The sequence below is a fragment of the Podarcis raffonei genome, chromosome 6 (genome assembly GCF_027172205.1).
Source record: "Podarcis raffonei isolate rPodRaf1 chromosome 6, rPodRaf1.pri, whole genome shotgun sequence".
Classification (NCBI taxonomy): Eukaryota; Metazoa; Chordata; class Lepidosauria; order Squamata; family Lacertidae; genus Podarcis; species Podarcis raffonei.
In genome coordinates, this window is record NC_070607.1 from 67,617,817 (window position 1) to 67,639,665 (window position 21,849).

At 45.1% G+C, this 21,849-nt stretch overlaps 1 protein-coding gene across 3 annotated transcripts in view; it reads left to right on the top strand.

The window, feature by feature from the left end:
- Window positions 1-203: 203 nt before the first annotated feature.
- LGR6 (leucine rich repeat containing G protein-coupled receptor 6) overlaps window positions 204-21,849 on the top strand; it is a 143,560-nt gene continuing 121,914 nt past the window's right edge. For 2 of the 3 annotated variants that reach the window (XM_053393711.1, XM_053393712.1), the window contains exon 1: window positions 205-676. In XM_053393711.1, coding sequence (XP_053249686.1) covers window positions 450-676 — 227 coding nt within the window. In that variant the 5' untranslated portion in view covers window positions 205-449. Of the gene's footprint in view, window positions 677-21,849 lie in introns of all 3 variants that reach the window. The other variant, XM_053393713.1, reaches the window with a different exon arrangement.

Consider the following 21,849-nt stretch of genomic DNA (forward strand, 5'->3'; position numbering starts at 1 on the left):
CTTCTTCTTCTTCTTCTTCTTCTTCTTCTTCTTCTTTCTCTCTCTCTCTCTAAAAAAACACATGTTTCCAGACAAATTCCTGAGCTGCTAACAGGTCTTTCCCCTTTCCTTTTGAATGAAATTCCTGCCAGCCCTGAAGGAGGGAGTGCGGAGAAAGTTCCCCTTTAACTCCTCCCATGTGAGCCTCTCGCTCCCTGCCCAGCCCAGCCCAGCCCGTGTGAAACCCAATAACCGAGATCATTCAACAATGCCTTCCCTTCTCTGCCTGCATCTTTGCTGCGCCAAGGAGGAGCGCAGGAGATTCAGAAGGTGCTCCTCCTGCCTGTGAGGTGTTGGGTCGGTTCCCTCCACGCGCTGAGCAGAGCAGAGCTCAGAGAGAGAGACGCACAGAGAGAGGCAGTGTTGGTGAAGGAGGAGAAACAGCAGCAGCAGCAGCAGCAGCCCACAGCATGCTAGCTGCCGCGGGAGTCAGGATGGAGCAGCTGTCGCCCTGCGTGTGGCTTCTCCTGTCTCTTCCAGGCGCTCTCCAGGTCGCGTCTCTGGAACCAGGCGCTGCGCCCTCCTCGTGCCCTCCGCTGTGCCACTGCGAGGAAGATGGCATCATGCTGTCAGTGGACTGCTCAGAGCTGGCTCTTTCTTCCGTGCCGGGGGGCTTGAGTCCCTTCACAGCCTACCTGTAAGTACAAAACTGTCACACCTTGAGGTTTTCTCTCGCTCCTTGGTGGTAGAAAGTGCGCAGGGGAGCACCGAATTGTCCGCTGGGTGTCTTCAAGGCCACATTTTGCTGAAAATAAAAGTTTCCACTTGCAAATTGGAACCAATAATAACTTTTTAAAAAATAATAAAAGCAGGCAGTTATTATGACAAGAACCGATTTTCCCTAACACCCCCCCTCCTCCTGCCCGCTCCCCTTGTGGTCCTCTGCAAAGCCTGTTTATATTGTGATGTTCTGCATGCTTTACTTCTTGATTGCTACGGATCAGAGGAGACAGAGCTTGTTTGCTGGGCTGATTCTGATTGTTTGGGAGCATAATGGAGTATTTATACTGAGTAATTACTGCAAACTGCTATGGGATCCGTCTTTCAAACATTTCAAGAGGCAACGCTGACTTAGGCTCTGGAACCGTCAGGATCCGGCTTGAAGTTCCCAGCGAATTGGGAAGTTCAATGAGCTTTGGGAAACATTTTCCAGCTCTGCCGGGTACGGTGAACCTGAACGAGTCAAGGTAAAGGAGATTTGCTGATTGGCTTCCAAGCAGCATTTGAGAAGTTTCACGTCTTCTCTCGGGAGAGTTGTTTGTTTGCTCATGGATCGGTGACTGGAGGATGGCTTGGAAATTCTGGGGGTTGCTTTTCTGCACGCCTCTTTTCCTTGCCTCTCAGGGCTGGACGGGCGCTATCGCTTTGAACGAGAGGAGCTGGAAGGCTGCTCGTGAAAGACACTTTGTCTATTCGGGCACAGAAAGTTTAACGAGCGCAAAACTGTCCTGCACGGTGGAAGCAATGATGGGATGCAGAGAACCTGGCTTTGCTTTTTATACAAGGAGAGAATGTTGGAAGTTTGTGAGGGTTGCCTGGCTGTTGAAAAGAATTACATGGCATACCCGGCAAAGAGGGCTGACGTTTGCTCATCCCCACTAAACATTGCTATATTGGGCAGTATTTCCTAGTGCTTAGAGCGGAGAAACTGGCAGATGACTCAACTTTGAGTTCTGGTTTTCCGACTTCCTTGAGTGCGATAACTCACCTGCTGTGCATGTCTCCTAAAGGCTTTGGAAAGTGCGCATGGACTTCTATAAAGGAAAATCCTGGACCCAGCCAAGATATACGTTCACAGCAAGCCAAGATGCTCTAACGTCCATTTTCCTAGTGCCTCAGGGGTGATAGTGGGAGATGCCTATAAGTAGCAATACTTTGTTGGACCCCCTGGAATGAGTCAGTTGGGAAATAAAGATACCACCATTTCAGAGGGATGCTATCCTAGCTAATTGGGAAGCGTGGCACACAAGGGAACTTGCTGGAGTAAACCACACACCAGAGCCATCTTTTCCATAGGGCTTAGTGGGGCGTCGCGCCAGGGTGCTGGCCTCTTAGGGGCGCCCCAGCAAGTGGGGGAGCTGCGTGGCTTTGCCGGCGGCCTCCCCTTTCCCTGCACACGATAAGGCTGGCAGGAGTGCAGCTTCCCTCCCAAGCCTCGGGAGGACAGCGATTCCCGCAGAAGCTTAGGATGGAAGCTGCGCCCTGCCAACCATATGGCTGATGGACGTGCAACTTCTTTTCCAAGCCTCTGCGGGGATTGCTCTCCTCCCGAGGAGGCTTGGGAGGGACACAACTTCACTCCCAAGCTAATGCAAGGATCGCTCTCCTGCAGCGGCATGGGGGAGAGTTGCACCCCCCGGATGGCTGGCAGTGCGCAGCTACGGCCATCCCAACACTATCCGTGGTAATTTGGGGGTGCTGGGTGGATATTTGCATCCCAGCGCTGCATCTGCTGAAGACGGCCCTGCCGCGCACACATATGGTACCCTCTAGGATATTGGCCTCGCATCGCCCTTCACACCCAGAGGCACTCAGCAGATGGATTTGGCAGGATCGGTAGCTGCAGCTCAGGAGTTCAAGGGTGGCATTCAACTAAGTTTTACTCAGTGGAGCCATTGAAATCAATGGACCTAACTAGGCCATGTCCATTGATTTCAATGGGTCTACTCTGGTAAAATTTAGTTGAATGCCACCTGAAATCTTACATTCGTAGAATTGCAGAGTTGGGCAGGACCACGAGGGTCATCTAGCCCAACCCCTCGCAGTGCAGCAATCTTTTGCCCAGTGTGGTGCTTGAGCCCACGACCCTGAGATTAAGAGTCTCATGAGCTGTCCTTCACAAGGAGGCTTACTGATCAGTGGATTAATGAGGGGAAAGTTGGTTCCTAGTTGGCTATTTGACACAGCCTGAATAAAGAACTGAAGTGTATGTGTCCATGTAAGCTTTGAGCTACCCCATATCATGCATCCCCATGACCAGGAGACGGTCTCCTTTGAGATGCACCAGTGTTTTTTCTGGACCAGTGTGTTGTTTTTGCACAGCACACTCCAACACATGATGCCCCCAGCCTTCATCAGGTGTTATATCTAGGTCAGAGTAGTCTGCTTGAGCAACTCATCGTGTCATTGATCCTAGGATGCTATCTGAGAAGTGCTGTTAGGGGACTCAATTTGCCTTTTAAATTCATCCTCACACATCCTGCCTTTAAAACCCAGGAGAAATCTCTTAACGCTAGATTTGACCAGATCTTCACTTTCACCCTTCTGTCCTGTTGCCTTGAAGCTGCTTGTACCGCAGCAGCAGCAGCTGCTGCTATTGCTGTCCCACTGCATTACTGCAGAGCTTGACTATCACACAGCTAGAAATTAAGACTAGTGACAAATGCCCCATTTGTTGGTCACAAGGTCACCACAATCACCTTCCTACACCTAGCCTAGATTATGCACACATAAACCGTTTATAGGAGAACCCACAAAATCTAGACACAAGAAGAGGAATGTAAAAGATGCATCAGGTGTCTGGGCCCAGTTTGCCTCATCAACATCCGTAAACTCAGAACTAAACTGTGCAAGGGAGAATGGTAAACATGCATTCAAAATCATGTGAGGCAAAAACCTTTGGGGAAAATTTGGAGTAAACAAAGAGTGAGTAGGGAAACAGTTAAGCATGGCCTCCTTCTCTTTTGGTCTAAATTCCATCCTAAAGAAGTTTAGCTTTTAAAATGTGTTGCGGCATTGTTGCACATACTAACGTACAATTTGCCTCTTAGCTATTACTGTGTTTTGTAACAGTTCTAGCACGATTGCAAGATCACAAATAACATATTCCTGGCCGTAATAGCTAAAGGAACAGTAATCATGAAGGTTGCAACATCTGGGATATAAATATGTATAGGAATTTTCCTTTTCCAGGGATATTTCAGCCTCCTTTTCTCTGACCAAGAAGGATACATCAAAATTTGCTGCATCTGGAAATGTTTGTTGCTTTACACTGATCTAACTCTATTTCTGAGCAAAACTTTTCAAGAGTTCAGCAGGATGGGTTGCAAAGTAATCACTTTGCAACGTATCCCTCTTGTAGGCACTTGCCTAGTTTGGGCATGTGGTGGCGCCATTGACAGCTCTTTGTGGTACGCATCCTTGCACTATAAAGTATAGATTCTCCCAAGGCCATCCTTCGAATAGAAAGGTTTTTCAGGTGTTTGCTATCTGCTCCTTTTTCCTGTCCTCCTGTGCACTTAGAGTTTGTTGCATTTTCCAAAGAGTGGATGGATCCCATCATGTACATGGATATTTCAAACTCAGAGGTGTTGCTTGTAACTGGTAATTGTAAGTGTGAGTCTTTCTCAGCACCAAGTGCCTCTTGGTGCCCTCCCTCCCAAGCCCTGCACCTCAGGCTGTCGGGGGCATCCCAGTTTAAACTTGATTGGGAACTCCAATCTAAACGTGATTAGACACATGTGGATCTCGTTGCTCAAGTTTTACCCCCTTGGACTAGAACTCTGTAGTGTGAATCAGCAGAGCAACCCCTACCGATTGAGTAGATCAACAAGAATTAATGAAGAATAGTTACACTGGTTTATGGATTTGTCTGGCTTATAGATTTATACAAACTGCTTTATAAATGTGTCTTATTTATACAGTTGCTGGTTTCTAGCATCTAAATACCCAGTTCCTCCAAGTCATTATTATAAGCTTTCTTAGTAATTGAGGAAAAAGAGCATAGGCAGTAATGTTGGGCACAATAAGGCCATTAAACAGAAGGCAAATGCCATTTGCTCAGAGCATCTTCTTTTGATGCTTTGTATGTGATAGGTTCCATGTTTACTTCCTGGCAGCTCCAGGTAGGGCCAGGAATGTCCCCTGATTGGATGAAACCCTGGAGTGCTGCTGCCAATCAGAGTAGACAGTACTGGACTAGGTGGGCCAATGGTCTGCCTTGGTATAGGGCAAGTTCCTAATATAAATAGGAAACTCACAGTACTGTGAATGCCACCAGCTCTTTTTATATTAAGTTCCAGTGAACTGAATACATCATTGACCCTCCTTACTCGCTCACCTGCCCTGTGGCTGGTGTTGGGGGTGAGGAAGGCACAGAACTCAGTATCTTAAGGCCTCAGGGCCCTAGTGCCAGTCCCTAACCCCTCCTGTTGCTTCCCCTCACCACCACCACCACTGCCACTTACCCATCAACTTGGCAAATGTGGAAAAAATAACGGTAAGAAGCAGCAGCCTTTCTCCACTTGCCTGCTTTCCCTCCCTCTGGGCAGCGGTGAAAATTGGACCCAATCGGCTTTCTTGCCCATCTGAAACAAGGTGGGCTCTTCACTCCACTGCAATTCCAAGCGGAATTCAGTTGAGAAGGTGCCTTCCAGTGGCTTTGACATTCTTTGTGGGTCTCTGGAATTTCGCAGCCCACCTGCAAATCTGAAACCCAAGTGCCACCCTTCTCTCTACTGTTTCTGCTTCCAGTGTGGAGGATCACTAATGCAAATAGCACCGACCTGCACCTTCCGCCCAAGACGAGCCTGTTAGTTTGGGCTTGGCCTTGCTCTGACCTTTTCACCTGCCCCTCCTGTTGCCCAGCACTGGAGGTGAGGGACAGACTGGGACCAAACTATGACAGGAATTTGGCACAAGAAATTGCCAGGAAGCTGTCATCTCTAACCCCGGTGTTGGTTATGGGGTAGACGCAGCATAGCACTGAGCAGCGTTCATTCCTTCGTAGGGTGGGGCAGAAATATTCTCACTACACTCAAGTGATAATGTCTTCATCGGTTGCCTTTTAGCCCATTGACCATGGATGGCACACCAAAACAATTAGAATATCTGTATCTCCCTTGGGAAACATGCCTTACCAATTCTGATTGCTCTCCATTTCAGTCAGTTTACATATTATTCCAGGAATGTGGCTCAACGTTCCTCTTTTAGCAATAATGTTCCTTCCAGAACTTGCATTACAGCTGCAATCCTAAAATGCACATTTTCTTGGGAGTAAGTGTTCATACGTAAGTCATGTTATTCAGAGGAATACCTAAGCATATTTCTGTGATGGCCTGGGTTGTAAGTGTCCCTTCCATGTGGCACCTCACCAAGGAAAGAGGATATCAGATGGCCATCTGAGTTTGTAAAGGTCTGCCCCTTAAATATTGGGATTGTTTGTTTGTTTGTTTGTTTGTTTGTTTGTTTAAAAGGCTCATATACAACAAAGTGATTTACAGTCTCTAAAATACACCAGCAACAATTAGTAAAATGCAATAATAAAACTATTGCATCTGATTACAATAATACAAATAAACATAGATTTAAAATAGGCTAAAACCAGGATTAGACATGTGGCTCAACCATTCTAACCCAATTGCTTACCTCACATTTTAATTGGAAAAGGCTGTAAAAAAATGCTCAAGTGGTACATGCATCTTGGTCCTGAAGCCATAATGGACCAGTAAGAGTGCCTCTGCTGCTCTGTGTAAGGGTTTGTTTCCAGCATTAATTAGGAATCAAGATTTTGTGCTATTTTTTGTGAGAGTGGTGTTGGAACAGTGGGTGGTATTAGCACTTTCTATGGTTGTGTACATGTGTCAATGCTTTGCTGTTAGGACTCCTAGCCAAGGAGTTTAGACATTCTCCCCACATTCATTCCTTGCAGAATCAAGATCAGGTAATACCATTCCATTGCTAAAATGGTGTGTTTGTAAATTTAGTACTTGTATAGGCAGGATCACATGAACGCATTCATCTAGCCTTGCCGCAGCATGATTAGCATTCAGAAAGATCTAAGACTGTTCAATCAGACCCCCAAGCCATCATGTGAGTAGAAAGAAAATCACATGTTCCATGATGTTCCATTGGAACTCAGCCTAATCATGCTAAAGCTGGCAGTTAGGCATCTTAGGGAAAGACAGGCACAAAAAGGGTATAATGCAGGTCACGCCACACCAAATGCCACCTTGCATTTTGTCTCTGGCAGCAGAGAGTTCCCTTGATCCCCTGGAAGATGAAAAGGGAGTCACATTGGTTTGCAGAAGGGTACTGTGGGGGGGTTGGTGGAAGGAGTGGCCGTGCAACATGCATTTTTAAAGTCACAATTGAATGCGGTGTTGCTGGCAGCTGTGGGATGGGGAGAGAGTCCTCCTGTGCTTGGGTCCTGCTTGCGAGTTTCCCACAGGCATCTGAAGTAAAGTATGCATCGGATTGCAATCTCCTGCACTAGGCACGTGCCCTTAAACCTCCTATTGAAAGCATGCGATTCAGCATGGGACTCATAGAGTCAGAAGGAGTCTTGTAGTAGACCGTCTAATCCAGGGGTACCCACACTTTTGTCAAAAAGGGCCAGATTTGATGAAGTGAACGTGCGTGAAGTTGTTGAGCTTTTTTTGGAATTGAAGTTGCTGAGCTTTTTTAAGGATTTTACCACAAGGCATATACTGCCACAGGGGCCAGATTAGATATTAGATCGACCGGTGGACTTTGGACATGCCTGGTCTAATCCAACTCCTTACTCAGCACAGGAAATCCAAAGTTAAGAGCATCCCTGGCAAATGATGGAACGAGCCTCTGACTAAAGATCTCTAGTGAGGGACAGCCCACCACCCCTCTAGGTAATTGGTTCCATGGTGACACATGGACGGTGTGCCCTGGGAACCAGAAAGGGGCACTAACGTAGTAGCAACTAAAGCAACAGGACAAGATCTTGGAATTAATTTGGCCACAACTTGATTGATTACAAATGACAGTATGCTTTGGCATAGCCATTGGGTATGTGTCCTGAATCATTCAAACCAACTGCTGGACAAGCTCACAAGGGTTAAGTGTCCCTTCAAGATGCAGATCAACTAAGGTGACCCCTCCCAGGTTGCCAAATGAATGTCCTTTGGCCCATCAGCCTCCATCTGGACCTTCAGATGAATGAATGAATGAATAAGTTTATTACGGTCATAGACCAGAGGAAAAAAACCAACATAAAGACAACAGTAGTTTACGAGGGAATGATGGTGTCAATTAAAAGTTGTAAAATTATACATAAAAACAATGCACATATGCACACACACCCACACACACGCACATATATACTCATATATGCACTACCATATATGTGTAGACTTAAAAAGAAAAAAAAAAAAAAAGGGGGGGGGGGCTTGTCCAAGAGTCAGATCTTTTACTTTTTTACAACTAATGCCCTCCGCTTGATCGCGGCCGCAGAAAACTTGGCCACTTTCAGTGTTACTTCTGGGTTTTTATCTCCTAGTAGGATTTTCAGCCGCTGGGATTCAGATCGACCTGGAAATTTCTGGACGATAGGAGAGATAAACAGTGACCTGATATCCCCGTAAAGGTCGCAGTGTAACAACACATGTGAAGCCGTTTCCACCTCCTTCAGACCACATGGGCAAACTCGTTCGGCATAGGGTGTGCCCTCATATCTGCCCTTTAGTAAGGCAGATGGCAGTACATCAAATCTGGTAAGGGTAAACGCCCGCCTATATTTTGCGATTTGTAGATCCAGCAAATATGGGGTTAAATTAAACCCTTTTTCATAATCTTGGATAGCTGGATATTTATCTATCTTGCTCATATGGTCCTGAAGCTCTACATCTCCTATTCGCTGGCTCACCATCATTTTAGCCTTTTCAAAACCTGCGGCTATAAGTTCTTGTGAGGAAAGCCCCAGGCCCTTCAATTTTTCATAAAGCGACAATCTCCATTTAGACTGGAACGGGTCTAATAAAGTCAATGGAGCCACTCCCACTGGGAAAAATATGAGTTTTAGCCAGAAGTGAATCTTCAGGATCCATATCCTGGCATTAATAGGGAGTTGACCTACCTCCAGCCTAATGGCAGTGTTGGAGACACAGGTAGGTAACCCTAGTAGGGAGCGGTAAAATTTAGTTTGTACAGATTCCAGGGACTTGAGTTTTTGACAATTAAATATCTGGGTGCCATACATCAGTTGTGGAAGTATTTTTGCAACAAAGACCTGGGAGGCGGCAGGAACATATTGACCTCCTTTTCTGTAAAAGAATCTTATGATAGCTCTAAAAGATCTTTGCGCATTGACAATGGAATTCTTAATCTGATGGCACCAAGATCCCTTCTCATCAAAAATTATTCCAAGATATCTAAAAGATGTTACTTGCTCAATAGGTTGGTTATTAATTTTCCATTTATGTCGGAGTTTTCTCTTGGGGAACACCATAATTTTTGATTTAGTATAATTTATTATTAGGTGTTCAGCTTCGCAATACTCTGTAAGAGCTCGTAGAAGTTTTCTTAGACCCACACAAGAGAAGGAAATAAGTGCCGCATCATCTGCGTACAAAAGGACTGGTATTGGTATATTGTTTAGGTTTGGGGAATGAGTACTTGCTTCCTCCATCTTTCCGACTAAGGAGTTTATATAAAAGTTGAATAGAATGGGGGCAAGAACACAGCCTTGCTTGACACCATGGAAACTTTGGATTTCCTTTGATAGGTTCCCATAACGATCGCATCTAACACGGATCCGAGTATTTTCATGTAGTCTACGGATAAGAAGCAAAAGACGTCTATCGATGTTTGTGGCATTTAATTTTTCCCAAAGTCTATGCCGGGGTATCGAATCGAAAGCTGATTTGAAATCTATGAAGGCTACATAGAGAGAGCCTCCTTTCTTTGAGGTGTATTTCTCCACTAGATGTTGCAATACCAGTCCTTGGTCTAGAGTTGATCTATGTGCCCTGAAACCAGCCTGGGCTTCCTTTAGGATGTGCTCCTGTTCCAGCCAGTCCGCAAACTTTTCACGTAAGTGAGATGCATAAAGTTTGCTAATGATGCTTAAGAGACTGATTGGTCTGTAATTGGCTGGATCAAGTTTACAGCCTTTCTTGAATATGGGAACGATGATTGCCAATCCCCAGTCCTCTGGTATTATTGCTGTTTGATCTATGCTGGTGAAAAGGGTGGCAAGGACTGGGGCCCACCAGTCAATATTGGCTTTGAGAAGCTCAGGAGAAATATTATCTGCTCCCGGGGCTTTTCTATGTTTGAGTGCCTGAATAAGCCTCCTAATCTCCGCAACCGACACCGGAGGCCACTCATCACCTGCCGCACACTGTATTAGTGGCTGTGTCAAAGGCAGAGCTGAATATAAAGATTGGAAAAATGCCTCCCAAGTCCCTGCAGGTATAGTAAACTCCACTTCTGAGGAAGTAGATCGCACTCCATTTGCTACCAGTCTCCAGAAGGTGGCCGAATCTCTCTCTCTGGATGCATCTATTAGGCATTTCCATTCTCTTTTCTGTGCCAGGAGTTTTTTGTTTTTGATCAAAATTTTATAGTTTCGTTTATCTTCAAACCAGCCCGTGGGGAGTTGGGGTAAATTGGCAGATCTATAATTCTTGTATTTTTTCAGTAAGTTTAGCTTCATGTCCTGACATTCTTGATCAAACCAGGGTTTGGAGTTTTTATATACTGAAGATTGCCTACTTGGCCTGTTCCTTTTTTCCTTCAGGGAATCTTGAAGGAGTGAAATTAACTCCTGAAATAAATTTATCTTTAGTTCATGGCTAGAGGAAGTTATAAGGTTTTCTCTCTTAGTGAGGAATTCCTTTGAGCATAGCCTGCTTGAAATTTCCTTATGCAGTTCATCTGTCCATCTGATACGCGAATATCTAAGCTCCAGAGCTGTAGGGCTCGAATGCTCGATTTTCTCAGCGCAGGATAAATCCTTCCCCGCAGCTACGAGTGCACTTAATGGCAGATGGTCACTGTCTAAGCGCTCCTCCACTTTGCATTCCAGAACTTTGTTTTGAAGATCATACGACACGATTATATAGTCAATTGTGGAGGCGCCATTGTTAGATATAAATGTGAATTCTCCGACCTTCTCCCCCTCTGTACGGCCATTCAGTATAACCAAGTCCAACTTGTTGACCAAGCGTAGTAGGCATAAGCCGGCATAATTGCAGCCTTTATCCTTTGAGACTCTAGCTGGTATTGGGTGGGTTTCCTCTATAATGGGGACTGTTTCGTGGAAATGGGCATACAAAGCCTCATCAGATTGTCCAGTTCTGGCATTTAGGTCGCCTGCCACCACTACAGAGGCATCAGGAAATGGACCTTCAGATGAAACTTCAATCCAGACCCATTTACTGAGGTACCCTGAAATTTTCATATGTCCAAGGGGAGAGGCTCCCTCTCATCCCATTGTTGAGGTTTCTCCTAAAGGTACTCCTGGCCACTGAGGCCACCTGAGCCTCCAATGACAGGGAATTATGATATGGCTAATATAATTAACCGTATGACATCATATATATATATATATATATATATATATATATATATATATATGCCTGAACAGGGTTGATTCTAACCTTACAGGGTTGTTGTGATGATTACAATAGAATGTACACAAAGTGGTTTAAACTCTCAGAAGTGCTACAGAAATGCTGAGTTTCATTATAAACCAAAGTTAATTAAGCAGCTCAAATTTCTGTGGAGACAAGCCTTTTCGCGGATCTTCTTAGCCACACATGGTGCTGTAGATGAAAGACATCATGTCAGCAAGATGTCATCATTTTTAATTTTTGGCTCAACGGGAAAGAAGTGCTCCCAGCTTAAGGAAAAATGCATCCAGTCTCTGTGAAGGAAGCAAAGCACTGAGGGAGCATCTAGGTGCGAAACCCAGAGCACCCCAGTGCTGGTGAAAAGTGCGGCGGAGCCTCAGGCTGGGAAAGCTACGGTTGGCCAGTGCTGGCGCTGAGAACTGAGGTGGTTGTAAAGGGTCTGGAGCTCTGCAGAATTACTGGCTTGGTCAGGTCATAGCAAAGCAGCTGCTCCCACCCCCTGGCTTTGTGGAGGACAGTGGAACACAGCAAGCCTAGTCTGGCAGCTCCCTCTCCACCTCGGCCCTCCCCTTTCTGAAGAAGCAACTTATAAATCTGCCCAGGGCACTGCAAGCACTGAGCTCATGCCCTTAGATCTGCGCGTGAGGAGCTGTAACTAGCGATTATAGGAATTTAAGACTGGCTTTGAAATTCTTTTTAAAATTTTTTTAAAGTTTTTTTTTTATTCTGGCAGGTCTTGGGATGCCGAAGGGTGAATGAGGAGGGACACAGGTCAGTCTATAATGCCATGCCTTACACTCCTGCTGCACCTGCTCGTGTTCAGGAAGCAGCAGGCAAAGAGAGAGGCTTCACATTTCCAAACTAGCCTGAGTTTGCTAGCTCTTTCAGTCCACCCTGTCCATTTTTTCCAGTGTAGTAAACAAGAGATTGGCATGCTTAGAGCCCCTCGGGACGCCCCCCCCCCATGTATTCTGCAACATGACACGGACACAATGATAGTGTATTATCAGGAGATTTATACTGGACTGTCCACACAGTGTTCAGCTTTCTTAATTGTTCTGCAATGCTTCCTTGGGGTCACTGTGTTACTGCTGGAGGACTTCTGCATGGTGATGCAATGAAAGGAGGGCGCAAAAAATAATAATAGAAGAAGCCTGGAACATTTGCAGTGTCAAAACTTATAGGAAGGACAAACAGTACAGTGGTACCTCAGGTTAAGAACTTAATTAGTTCCGGAGGTCCGTTCTTAACCTGAAACTGTTCTTAACCTGAGATATGACTTTAGTTAATGGGGCCCCCCGCTGCTGCCGCGCTGCCGGAGCATGATTTCTGTTCTCATCCTGAAGCAAAGTTCTTAACCCGAGGTACTATTTCTGGGTTAGCGGAGTCTGTAACCTGAGGTACCACTGTACTGTAAAAGCAGGATCATGTGTAACTGTCCCGAAAGTGTCATGAGCACAAATAATCATGAACGCACAATAAAAAAGACATCTGGAGCAGCAGCCCTGAGATGAAATAAATTATGGTTTATGAGTGGGAACGTTGGAGGGAGCAGTGGAATGCAAGAGAGTTCTGAGCCCTTTGTTTTTCTCTTTGAGGAATGGCTATGGTGACAACCAGTCCAATGATGCACAGTGTAAAATGGCTTTCATACTTCCAATATTGGATTATATTCACACACACACACACAGTTGCTGCAGTTTTGAATGGAACACCAGAGTCCATGTGTTGGAATGCAGCTTGTATCAAACAAAATGCAGGAGGCTGGTACGTGGGAAGGGAGTGGCAAATCCTTCTCTGCCTGCATGTTTTCCTATACACCACCAGCCTGTAGCTGCTTTTCTCCCTGTGTAGCTTAAACTGGTCTCAGAATCTGGCCAGGAGAAAAACAGCATCCCCCTCACACCTGTTCCTTTCCCCATGAAATATAATCTCTCTCTCTCTCTCTCTCTCTCTCTCTCTCTCTCTCTCTCACACACACACACACACACACACACTCACACACACACAGCTTGTCACTCATTTGTGGGTTTTATTCAAGTGCTTACTGGAAAATTAGGTTTGCACAATTAAAGCACTCTTTCACCCTAGCACAACAATACAAATATATCTATGTAACTGGCTTTTTAGTTAGGAAAGGCATGGGAAAATGCACTGGAAAGTGCGGGATGAACAGCTAATTAATGGGAAGACCTCTAAACACTATGCAAGAAAATCAGGACGAGTGCTCATTGTCATATAGCTACCCTGCAAAACCAATGCTCCATAAAGACTCTGCATAGTATAACCTCTGTATAAGCTTTGTGCAAGCAGGATGAATGTTCAATAAACTGATCATCTGAAAGAGGTCTATATATGTTTGATGGTGAGCATTGAGCTAAAACATGGGCTTGCCACTGTCCAATCTCGTTTAAACCCTAAGGGAGGCCCTCTTAAGTGTTGAATGTGCTGTGTGGTCCACACGCATAGTTCCACTGGTAGTATGGGGCTTCCATTTCCTCTCCCGTCACTAAAATCTCCTCAGGGGGGTCCCAACCCTCCTGAGCTGACTTTGGCAGCTGGAGGAGACGGAAGAGGAAGTGCTACTGCCGCACAGAAGTTTGTTGCATCAGCAGAGATACAGCGTTAGATATGGCCCAGTGTATTTAGCAGTCAAATGGTGAGTAGAAATGGAATAAATTATCAGAAGTAAGAAAAGGTATGCAAATGTGCTCAACTTCCATAATTTGTATATGGTCTCTTCTGTAGCAAACATTGGGTGGTACTATGTGCTACAAGGTCTCCGATTCAAATGTTGCAGAATCATAGAATTGTAGAGTTGGAAGGGATCTCAAGGGTTATCTAGTCCAACCTTATGCAATGCAGAAATCTCAACTCAAGCATCCATGACAGATGGCCATCCAATCTCTGCTTAAAACCACCGAAGGAAGGAGAGTCCACCACCACCTGAGGAAGATTGTTCCACAGTTGAACAGCTCTTACAGTCAGACATTTCTTCCTGATGTTTAGTCAGAATCTCCTTTCTTGTAACTTGAATTCATTGGTTCAGACCCTAGCCTCTAGAGCAGGAGAAAACATGCTCCCTCTTCCATGTGAAGTTATTTGAAGATGGCTATCATAACTCCTCTCAGTCTTATGCAACCTAAACATACCTAACTTCTTCAACCGTTCCTCATAAGGCTCGGTTTCCAGACCCTTGATCCTCTTGGTCACCCTTCTCTGCACATGTTCCAGCTTGTCAAAATCCTCCTTAAATTGTGGTGCCCAGAACTGGACACAGTACTCCAGGTGGGGGCTGACCAAGGCAGAATAGAGTGGGACTATTGCTTCTCTTGATCTGGAACTTTTTCAGCAGGGGGCCGGTCCACTGTCCCTCAGATCTTGTGGGGGGCCAGACTATCTTTTTTGGGGGGAGGGAAATAACCCTGTGCCCCACAAATAACCCAGAGATGCATTTTAAATAAAAGCACACATTCTTCTCATGTAAAAATATCAGACGGGCCCCATAAATAACCCAGAGATGCATTTTAAATAAAAGCACACATTCTTCTCATGTAAAAATATCAGACAGGCCCCATAAATAACCCAGAGATGCATTTTAAATAAAAGGACACGCTGATTCCCAGACCGTCTGTGGGCCAGATTTAGGAGGCAATTGGTCCGGATCCGGGCCTTAGTTTGCCTACCCATGATCTGGACACTATGCAGCCTAGAGTAGCATTAGCTTTTTTCTGCTGCTGCATCACACTGTTGACTCACGATAAGCTTATGGTGTACTAAGGCCCCTAGATCCTTGTCACATGTACTACTGTCGAGCCAGGTGTCTTGTAGCTTAGGAAAACGCAAAGGACAAATGCCAACAAAGAAGCATAGGAAACAATGAGAGCATGCTAAACCATGATGTAAGCACCACTACTAGTGAGCCATTGTTTTTGGTAGGCAACAGAATTTTCAGGATATTTTCGGGATATGTAGGGCTTGCTAGAAGATGCTGTCATATTTGGCACAGGCCGCGGCGTCATCATGGCACCAGTGTAGGAGAGATGGTAAACAAGGACATGATAGATTATGAAAGTTCTGAGGAGAACTTGAATGGTATGTTTTTGATTCACTGGAGAAAGTAAGAGCCCGTGGAAGTAAACAGGGATGGGACCGGCTAGGGTTGCTCAGTGGAGAAATATGTTTGTTGAATGTTTTTCTGTGTGTTTGTGTGTGTGTTGGATAAATTACCTAGTCAAGGCTGGAGAAGGAAATATTGCCATGGTCAAAACACGTTAATGAGCCTAGAGGGAAACTCAGTTGATGAGAGTTTGGAGGGAAAGGAAAGTTTCATCTTTACAGACGTCACAGTTAGAACTTTTGAGAAAGCGCTGGCCAGGTTTCAGCCTATAAGATCTATGGGGTATGCTGTGAACAGGCTGTGAGTACCTATCCTGTTCTCACTGGGCTCCTGAGGAAACAGAGGACTTGCCAGTGGCAACACCAAACAGTATCAAGGGCCAGTCCAATGTCAGAGGCTAAGCAAGCAGAGCCCACAACAAAGGGTCAGGCAAGAGACAAAGTCAGGACAGTACATAGTCAGGACTGGCATAGTTTCCAGTAACAGGCAGGGTACAGAGCTGGTACATAGATATTGTTCCAGAAGCTCTTCCAACCCAGCACTGGACTTGCTTTTCCTTGAATATTCATAGGATTGAACATTCATAGGATCGTGCTCTTAGAATATTGCGCGTAGTTCTGCTTGTGCTGTCTCAAAACAGATATTATAGAATATAGTATTAAAATGGTCAAGAAGTTGTGAGCACTTCCCTACAAGGAAACCACTTAGAGGTTTTCTTTAAAATTAAGTGGCATACAATTTTTGTGAAATAAATACAAGTAAAATAAGGGGAAGCCTGAGTGCTTAGCTCTTCGTTGTTGTAAAGAAAAGGGGACAGGGGGGATGATTGAACGACATAAAATTTTATATGGTGTGGGGGGGGGAAAGGTGCAGTAAGTTTTCTTCCTCCCTCTTTCCCTAATAATTCTAGAATTTGGCTAGAACGCAATGGAAATGAATGGCAGAAGAGGTTCGAAGAAGTTCTTTTCCATGCAAAATAACAATGATATTGCCTTTAACATTTGTATAGAGCTTTCAAGTGTTCCAAGGGCTTCATGTGCACTGCCTTGTTGCAATCCTTAAAACAGTGCTGAAAGATGCATCAGTAATATAGGATCAATTTATGGAATTAACTACCACACAATGTGATGATATTTAAAAGCTGAGGTGCTTTTAGAAAGGATGAGACAAACTCATCAAAGATAGGTCTGTCAACACCTATTAATTGGAATCAGAGGTGCCAGCTTGCGAGGGCAATTGGGGGAGGAGGGCGATGTTGTGTGTGTGGTGTACCAACATTGCATACACAAATTTGGGACATTGGGAGGAGCCAGGGGTAGAACTGAATGCAGTGGCAGTGCAGCTTCAGTGGCTGATAGCTCCTCCTCTTCCTGCTGCCACCATCTGCAGGGGGTGCTTGAACCCTCTGCAATAGCAGCAGGAGGAGAAGGAGTCGGCCACTGATTTTTGGCACTGGGGGTGGGGGCAAAAGGGCTCAGCCCCCATGAGTTGGCACCCCTGACTGGAATGTATGGATTGCTGTTTCTGATCCATGTCTATTGGGCCTGTGCTCATTCGTAAGACGTTTCTGTGCTGTTCCCACATCTGTCTGTGATTAATGGGGGGAATGAAAATTTGCATTATTTTCTATTGCATTTGTTCCATTTATATATCCTAGTACGCATTTTTACCCTAAAGCATGTATTTCTGATACACTTTTGGTCTGTTTGAGGTAACTACATTTCAAAATTCATAGAAGTGCAAAAATTGAAGTGCCCCAGTCCATGAATTAGACTGAAATGACATCCTCAGGTATGATTAGATTGAATTACATCCTCAGGTATGATTGTTGGCCAATGTAGCTGACTGGAACTTCCTTGTACAGAGGGACTCGTAGTACAAACTGCAAGATAGCAAGGCTGTCCCTTTCAGTGAGAGCCAGTGTGGTGTAGTGGTTAAGAGTGGTGGACTCATAATCTGGTGAACCGAGTTCGCTTCCCCGCTCCTCCACATGCAGCTGCTGGGTGACCTTGGGCTAGTCACACTTCTCTGAAGTCTCTCAGCCCCACTCACCTCACAGAGTGTTTGTTGTGGGGGAGGAAGGGAAAGGAGAATGTTAGCCACTTTGAGATTCCTTCGGGTAGTGATAAAGCGGGATATCAAATCCAAACTCCTCCTCCTCCTCCTCTTCTTCTTCTTCTTCTTCTTCTTCTTCTTCTTCTTCTTCTTTTTGCCTTTTGTGGGTGCCCAGAGACATTTGCCTGGCTGCTGTTTGAAACAGAATGCTGGATTAAATGGACCTTGATGTGATCCAGCAAGGCAGTTCTTATGTTCATTGTAGGAGCACTCTGTGGGTATTTCTCTGTTGCAGCAAAACCAGTCAAGAACCTCATGGTATAACCTGTTGTGGGTCATGCTTCGGACTAAATGGGCTCCTCCAATGTATTATTATTATTATTAGATACATTTTAATAATAATATTTTATGTCTCTCTGTGATTTTATTATATTGCTCTTCCAAGGCCTCTTTGAGCGAATAATACTAATACTAATACTAATACTAATAACAATTTTATTACTTATACCCCACCCATCTGAATTTAAGTAAATAAATAACTTACCTTACAAGGCTGTTCAGAGGATTTAAAAAAAAAAATCATTCAAACATAACAGTTAGCTACAGGATCAGAGCACCCCACATTATTTCCATGGCTTGTAATGACATGGAATAGGGGACCATTGCCCGGACAAAAAACAATGGGTTCTGAGGAAAATGTAGAACCTTCCTCCCCACCCCACCCCCACCCTCGGTTAAAATTGCCTGGCTCTTCTGCCCGTCTTCATCCCAGAACTTTTTCTGTAGCTGCCTAAACCCTGCTTGAAGGGAGAGGATTTTTCAAATGAAAGGAGCCCCTATGGATGGGGGGGGGAGTGAGTCAGGCACACCTGTACGTGTGGGAGCCGTTCTTGGAACCTCTTGGCTCCCGGCAGGAGCAGCCGCAGGTCCCACTACAAAGGGACCCCGGGGAGACTGAATAGTTTCCAGCCGAGAATGTTCCCCCAGGGCGGGCAATTAATAACATTCCCCCATGTTCAAAGGGAAGGCGAGGCCCAGGCGCGGCAGCATCTTGTCGGGACCCGGCCTGCTTCAGAAAAAAAAGGATCTGCATGGGAGTGAAATAGAAAGGAAATACCTCCTGTTGACTAAGGAAAGGTGTGTGTGTCTGTGAGATTGTGCGAGGGAGAGAGTGGAGAAGGATGATCATTTCCACAGAGGGAAGGCGGTTTGGTTCAGCGCGCTCTGCATGCCCTGAGTACCGCCATCTAGATTTCACAATGTCGTGTTCGGCCACCTGCCCATTCTATTGATGGATTCTCCATATTTTGGGTTGTTCTATGTATAGCATGAGGGACACGGGTGGCACTGTGGGTTAAACCACAGAGCCTAGGGCTTGCCGATCAGGTGGTCAGCAGTTTGAATCCCCGCGACGGGGTGAGCTCCCGTTCCTCAGTCCCTGCTCCTGCCAACCTAGCAGTTCAAAAGCACGTCAAAGTGCAAGTAGATAAATAGGTACTGCTCCGGCGGGAAGGTAAACGGCGTTTCCATGTGCTGTTCTGATTCGCGAGAAGCGACTTAGTCATGCTGGCCACATGACCCGGAAAAACTGTCTGCGGACAAACGTCGGCTCAGTAAAGCGAGATGAACGCCGCAACCCCAGAGTCGTCTGTGACTGAACCTAATGGTCAGGGGTCCCTTTACCTTTATGTATAGCATGTAGATAACACATGATGGGTGCCTTCAAAGAAAAAAGAGTCAAAAAGCCTAAGCAGCTGCTTCATTAGAAAAAAAATATACAGTGGTACCTCGGTTTAGGAACTTAATCCGTTCCGGAAGTCCGTTCTTAAACCAAAGCATTCTTAAACCGAGGCGTGCTTTCTCTACTGAGGCCTCCCGCCACCGGTGCCCTTCCACCATTCGGCTTCCATTTGTCTTCCAGGGCAAAGTTCGCTAACACCTACTTCCTGTTTTGTGGAGTTTGTTGTCCGAATCATTCCTTAACAGGGCTGTTCGTAGACTGAGGTACCACTGTACATAGAAACATAGAGCTGGAAGGGGACCACAAGGACCATCTAGTCGAACCCCCTGCAATGCAGGAATCTTTTGCCCAACATGGGGCTCAAACCCACAACGCTAAGATTAAGCATCTCATGCTTTACCAACTGAGCTACCAAGGCAGATACATAAGTCATGCAGTGTGTGTGTGTAGGAGACCGACCCAAAACGACAACATGGAGTACAAGCTTTTGAGTTTACCAGAACTCTTATTCAGGCTGGATGTTAAACAGAGAAAGAAAAGTGAGAGAGAGAGGGAGATAGAAAGATGTTGCTGGCCTTGTTGGAACCCTGTGTCTGTACTTCGTAACAGTTCAAAGGGAGAAGGAGCTTTGCAGACTTATCTAACCTGATTAAGCTTGCAAAATGCCTCCTCCATTATATCTGGAGAGTGTTACAAACACGAGCTTCTGTCATTCCCAGTAATACCTTTCCCCTTCCACCCTCCCCATTTATGTATTTGTTTATTGCTTAACATCCAGCCTGGAGAAGAGTTCTGGTACATTCAAAAGCTTGCATGTGATTTTTAGCTGGCTTTATTTCTACCATCTCCGTATGTTATGCAAAGGCAGAGCTTTGTGCCCAAGTGATAAGTTCTGTCACTTTTTCCCAAAAAATATATGTATGGGGGAAAGAGCCTTTATAAGGGGAGCAACAGCAAATTTGCTTCTTTAAAAGAAATAAATAGATATCAAGAATTGCAGCCAAATCCTAAATATGTTTACTTAGGATAAATCTCCTGTTGAGTTCAGTGGGAATTATTCTCAAGTATGCTCAGTGGGAAAAACTGCCCCAGGCACAGAAGAAGAAGCAGGGAGCTGTCTTTTGGAATCTATAAATATTTTGGAGGTGCTGCCTGTGTCCCTGGAGATCAGATGTGGGAGCTGTGGACTGTTGGGAGTGTTTAAGCATGTGCCTCTATGTATGCTCAACCTGCGCATTTGTAAATAAATGCAAATACTGCAAATGTTACAAAATACCCATAAGCTTCCAGGGACGGACCTTCAAAAGGCATCAGCAGGCAGTGGTGCCCTCCTAGTGGTGGTGAACCATGAAAAGGATAGCAAGGGATGAGGCAAGGCATATATCTTGCAGCAGCTGGACACAAAGATTTCTTCTCCACCAAGTTAAAAATGACTAAAACAGGTTAGTGGGCTGTTTTATGTCCATGTCTCATCAGACGCTATGTTCTCAGGTTCTCCTGTTACCACAGGACATGGAATGGACAGGACAATCCCCTGGAGGTCTCTCTTCCCACTGTAAGTGGCCCTTGTTACAAGCAAAATCCACAGTTTATATTTATTTATTACTGCATTTATATCCCACCTTTCCTTCAAGGGGCTCAGGGTGGCATATAATGCTATACAACACTGCTTTCCTAACTTCTGCCTCTTTCTATGGCCAATCAGAGCCTGTACTCAGGCCTGCCCTAGGATGGGAATCAGCATTTTGTCTCACTCCTGTCATAACCCATCTTGTCTGCTGCAAAGCCAATAAGAGTTCAAGACTCATAGCTTCTTACAACAACTGATAGTGAAGCCCCACCATATAAATGCAAGCTATAAAGCTTCTTTCATGGACCAGCTTCGTACGAAGACCACAGAGAAGGAATGTGTGTGTGCATATACTTCATGTTTTCCACTCAAAAGCAATTGCTGCTCCCTTAAGTAAACAGTCTTGACATTTTTTAAAAAATGAGGAGAGTCACATAACAGCTTTTTACTTTTACTACTAATTTTCTCTTAATGAAAAGGAAGGCTCATTAACTCCTCTGTCTTCCTTCCTTTGGAACACTTAACTTCCTCTCATGTTGGATCTGGCCAGATAGGGCTTACCCCAACATTGTTTTGCTGACATTCAGAGAATAGCTGTGAGAGTGATAAAAGGAAAATCCTTTCAAGAAAGGTTGAAGCAGCCAGGTATGTTTGACTCAGGGGCCAAACCACATGTGATGTTGAGAGATCTGTGATTAGCACTCTCGCAGTTGTTGGACTGGTTTTGGGTTGTTGTTTTTTTAAAGTATTGTAAATGTGGCCACAGAGGAACCTAATTCAGATTGGGATCAGAGTGCGAGAGTAGGAGGGTGTTAACCCTCTCATGCCATGCCCTTTCCCTGATCTGCCCCTCGTCAACAGTTGGTGCTATTTACTCTGCACGGTGAAACATACTAGCATCATATTGGATGGAGGAGTGGGATAAAAATATTTTCTAACTGGATGAAAATGTCTCTGCCTTAGGTGTTCATTTGGTGGTGGTGGTTTTTTGGTATTTATT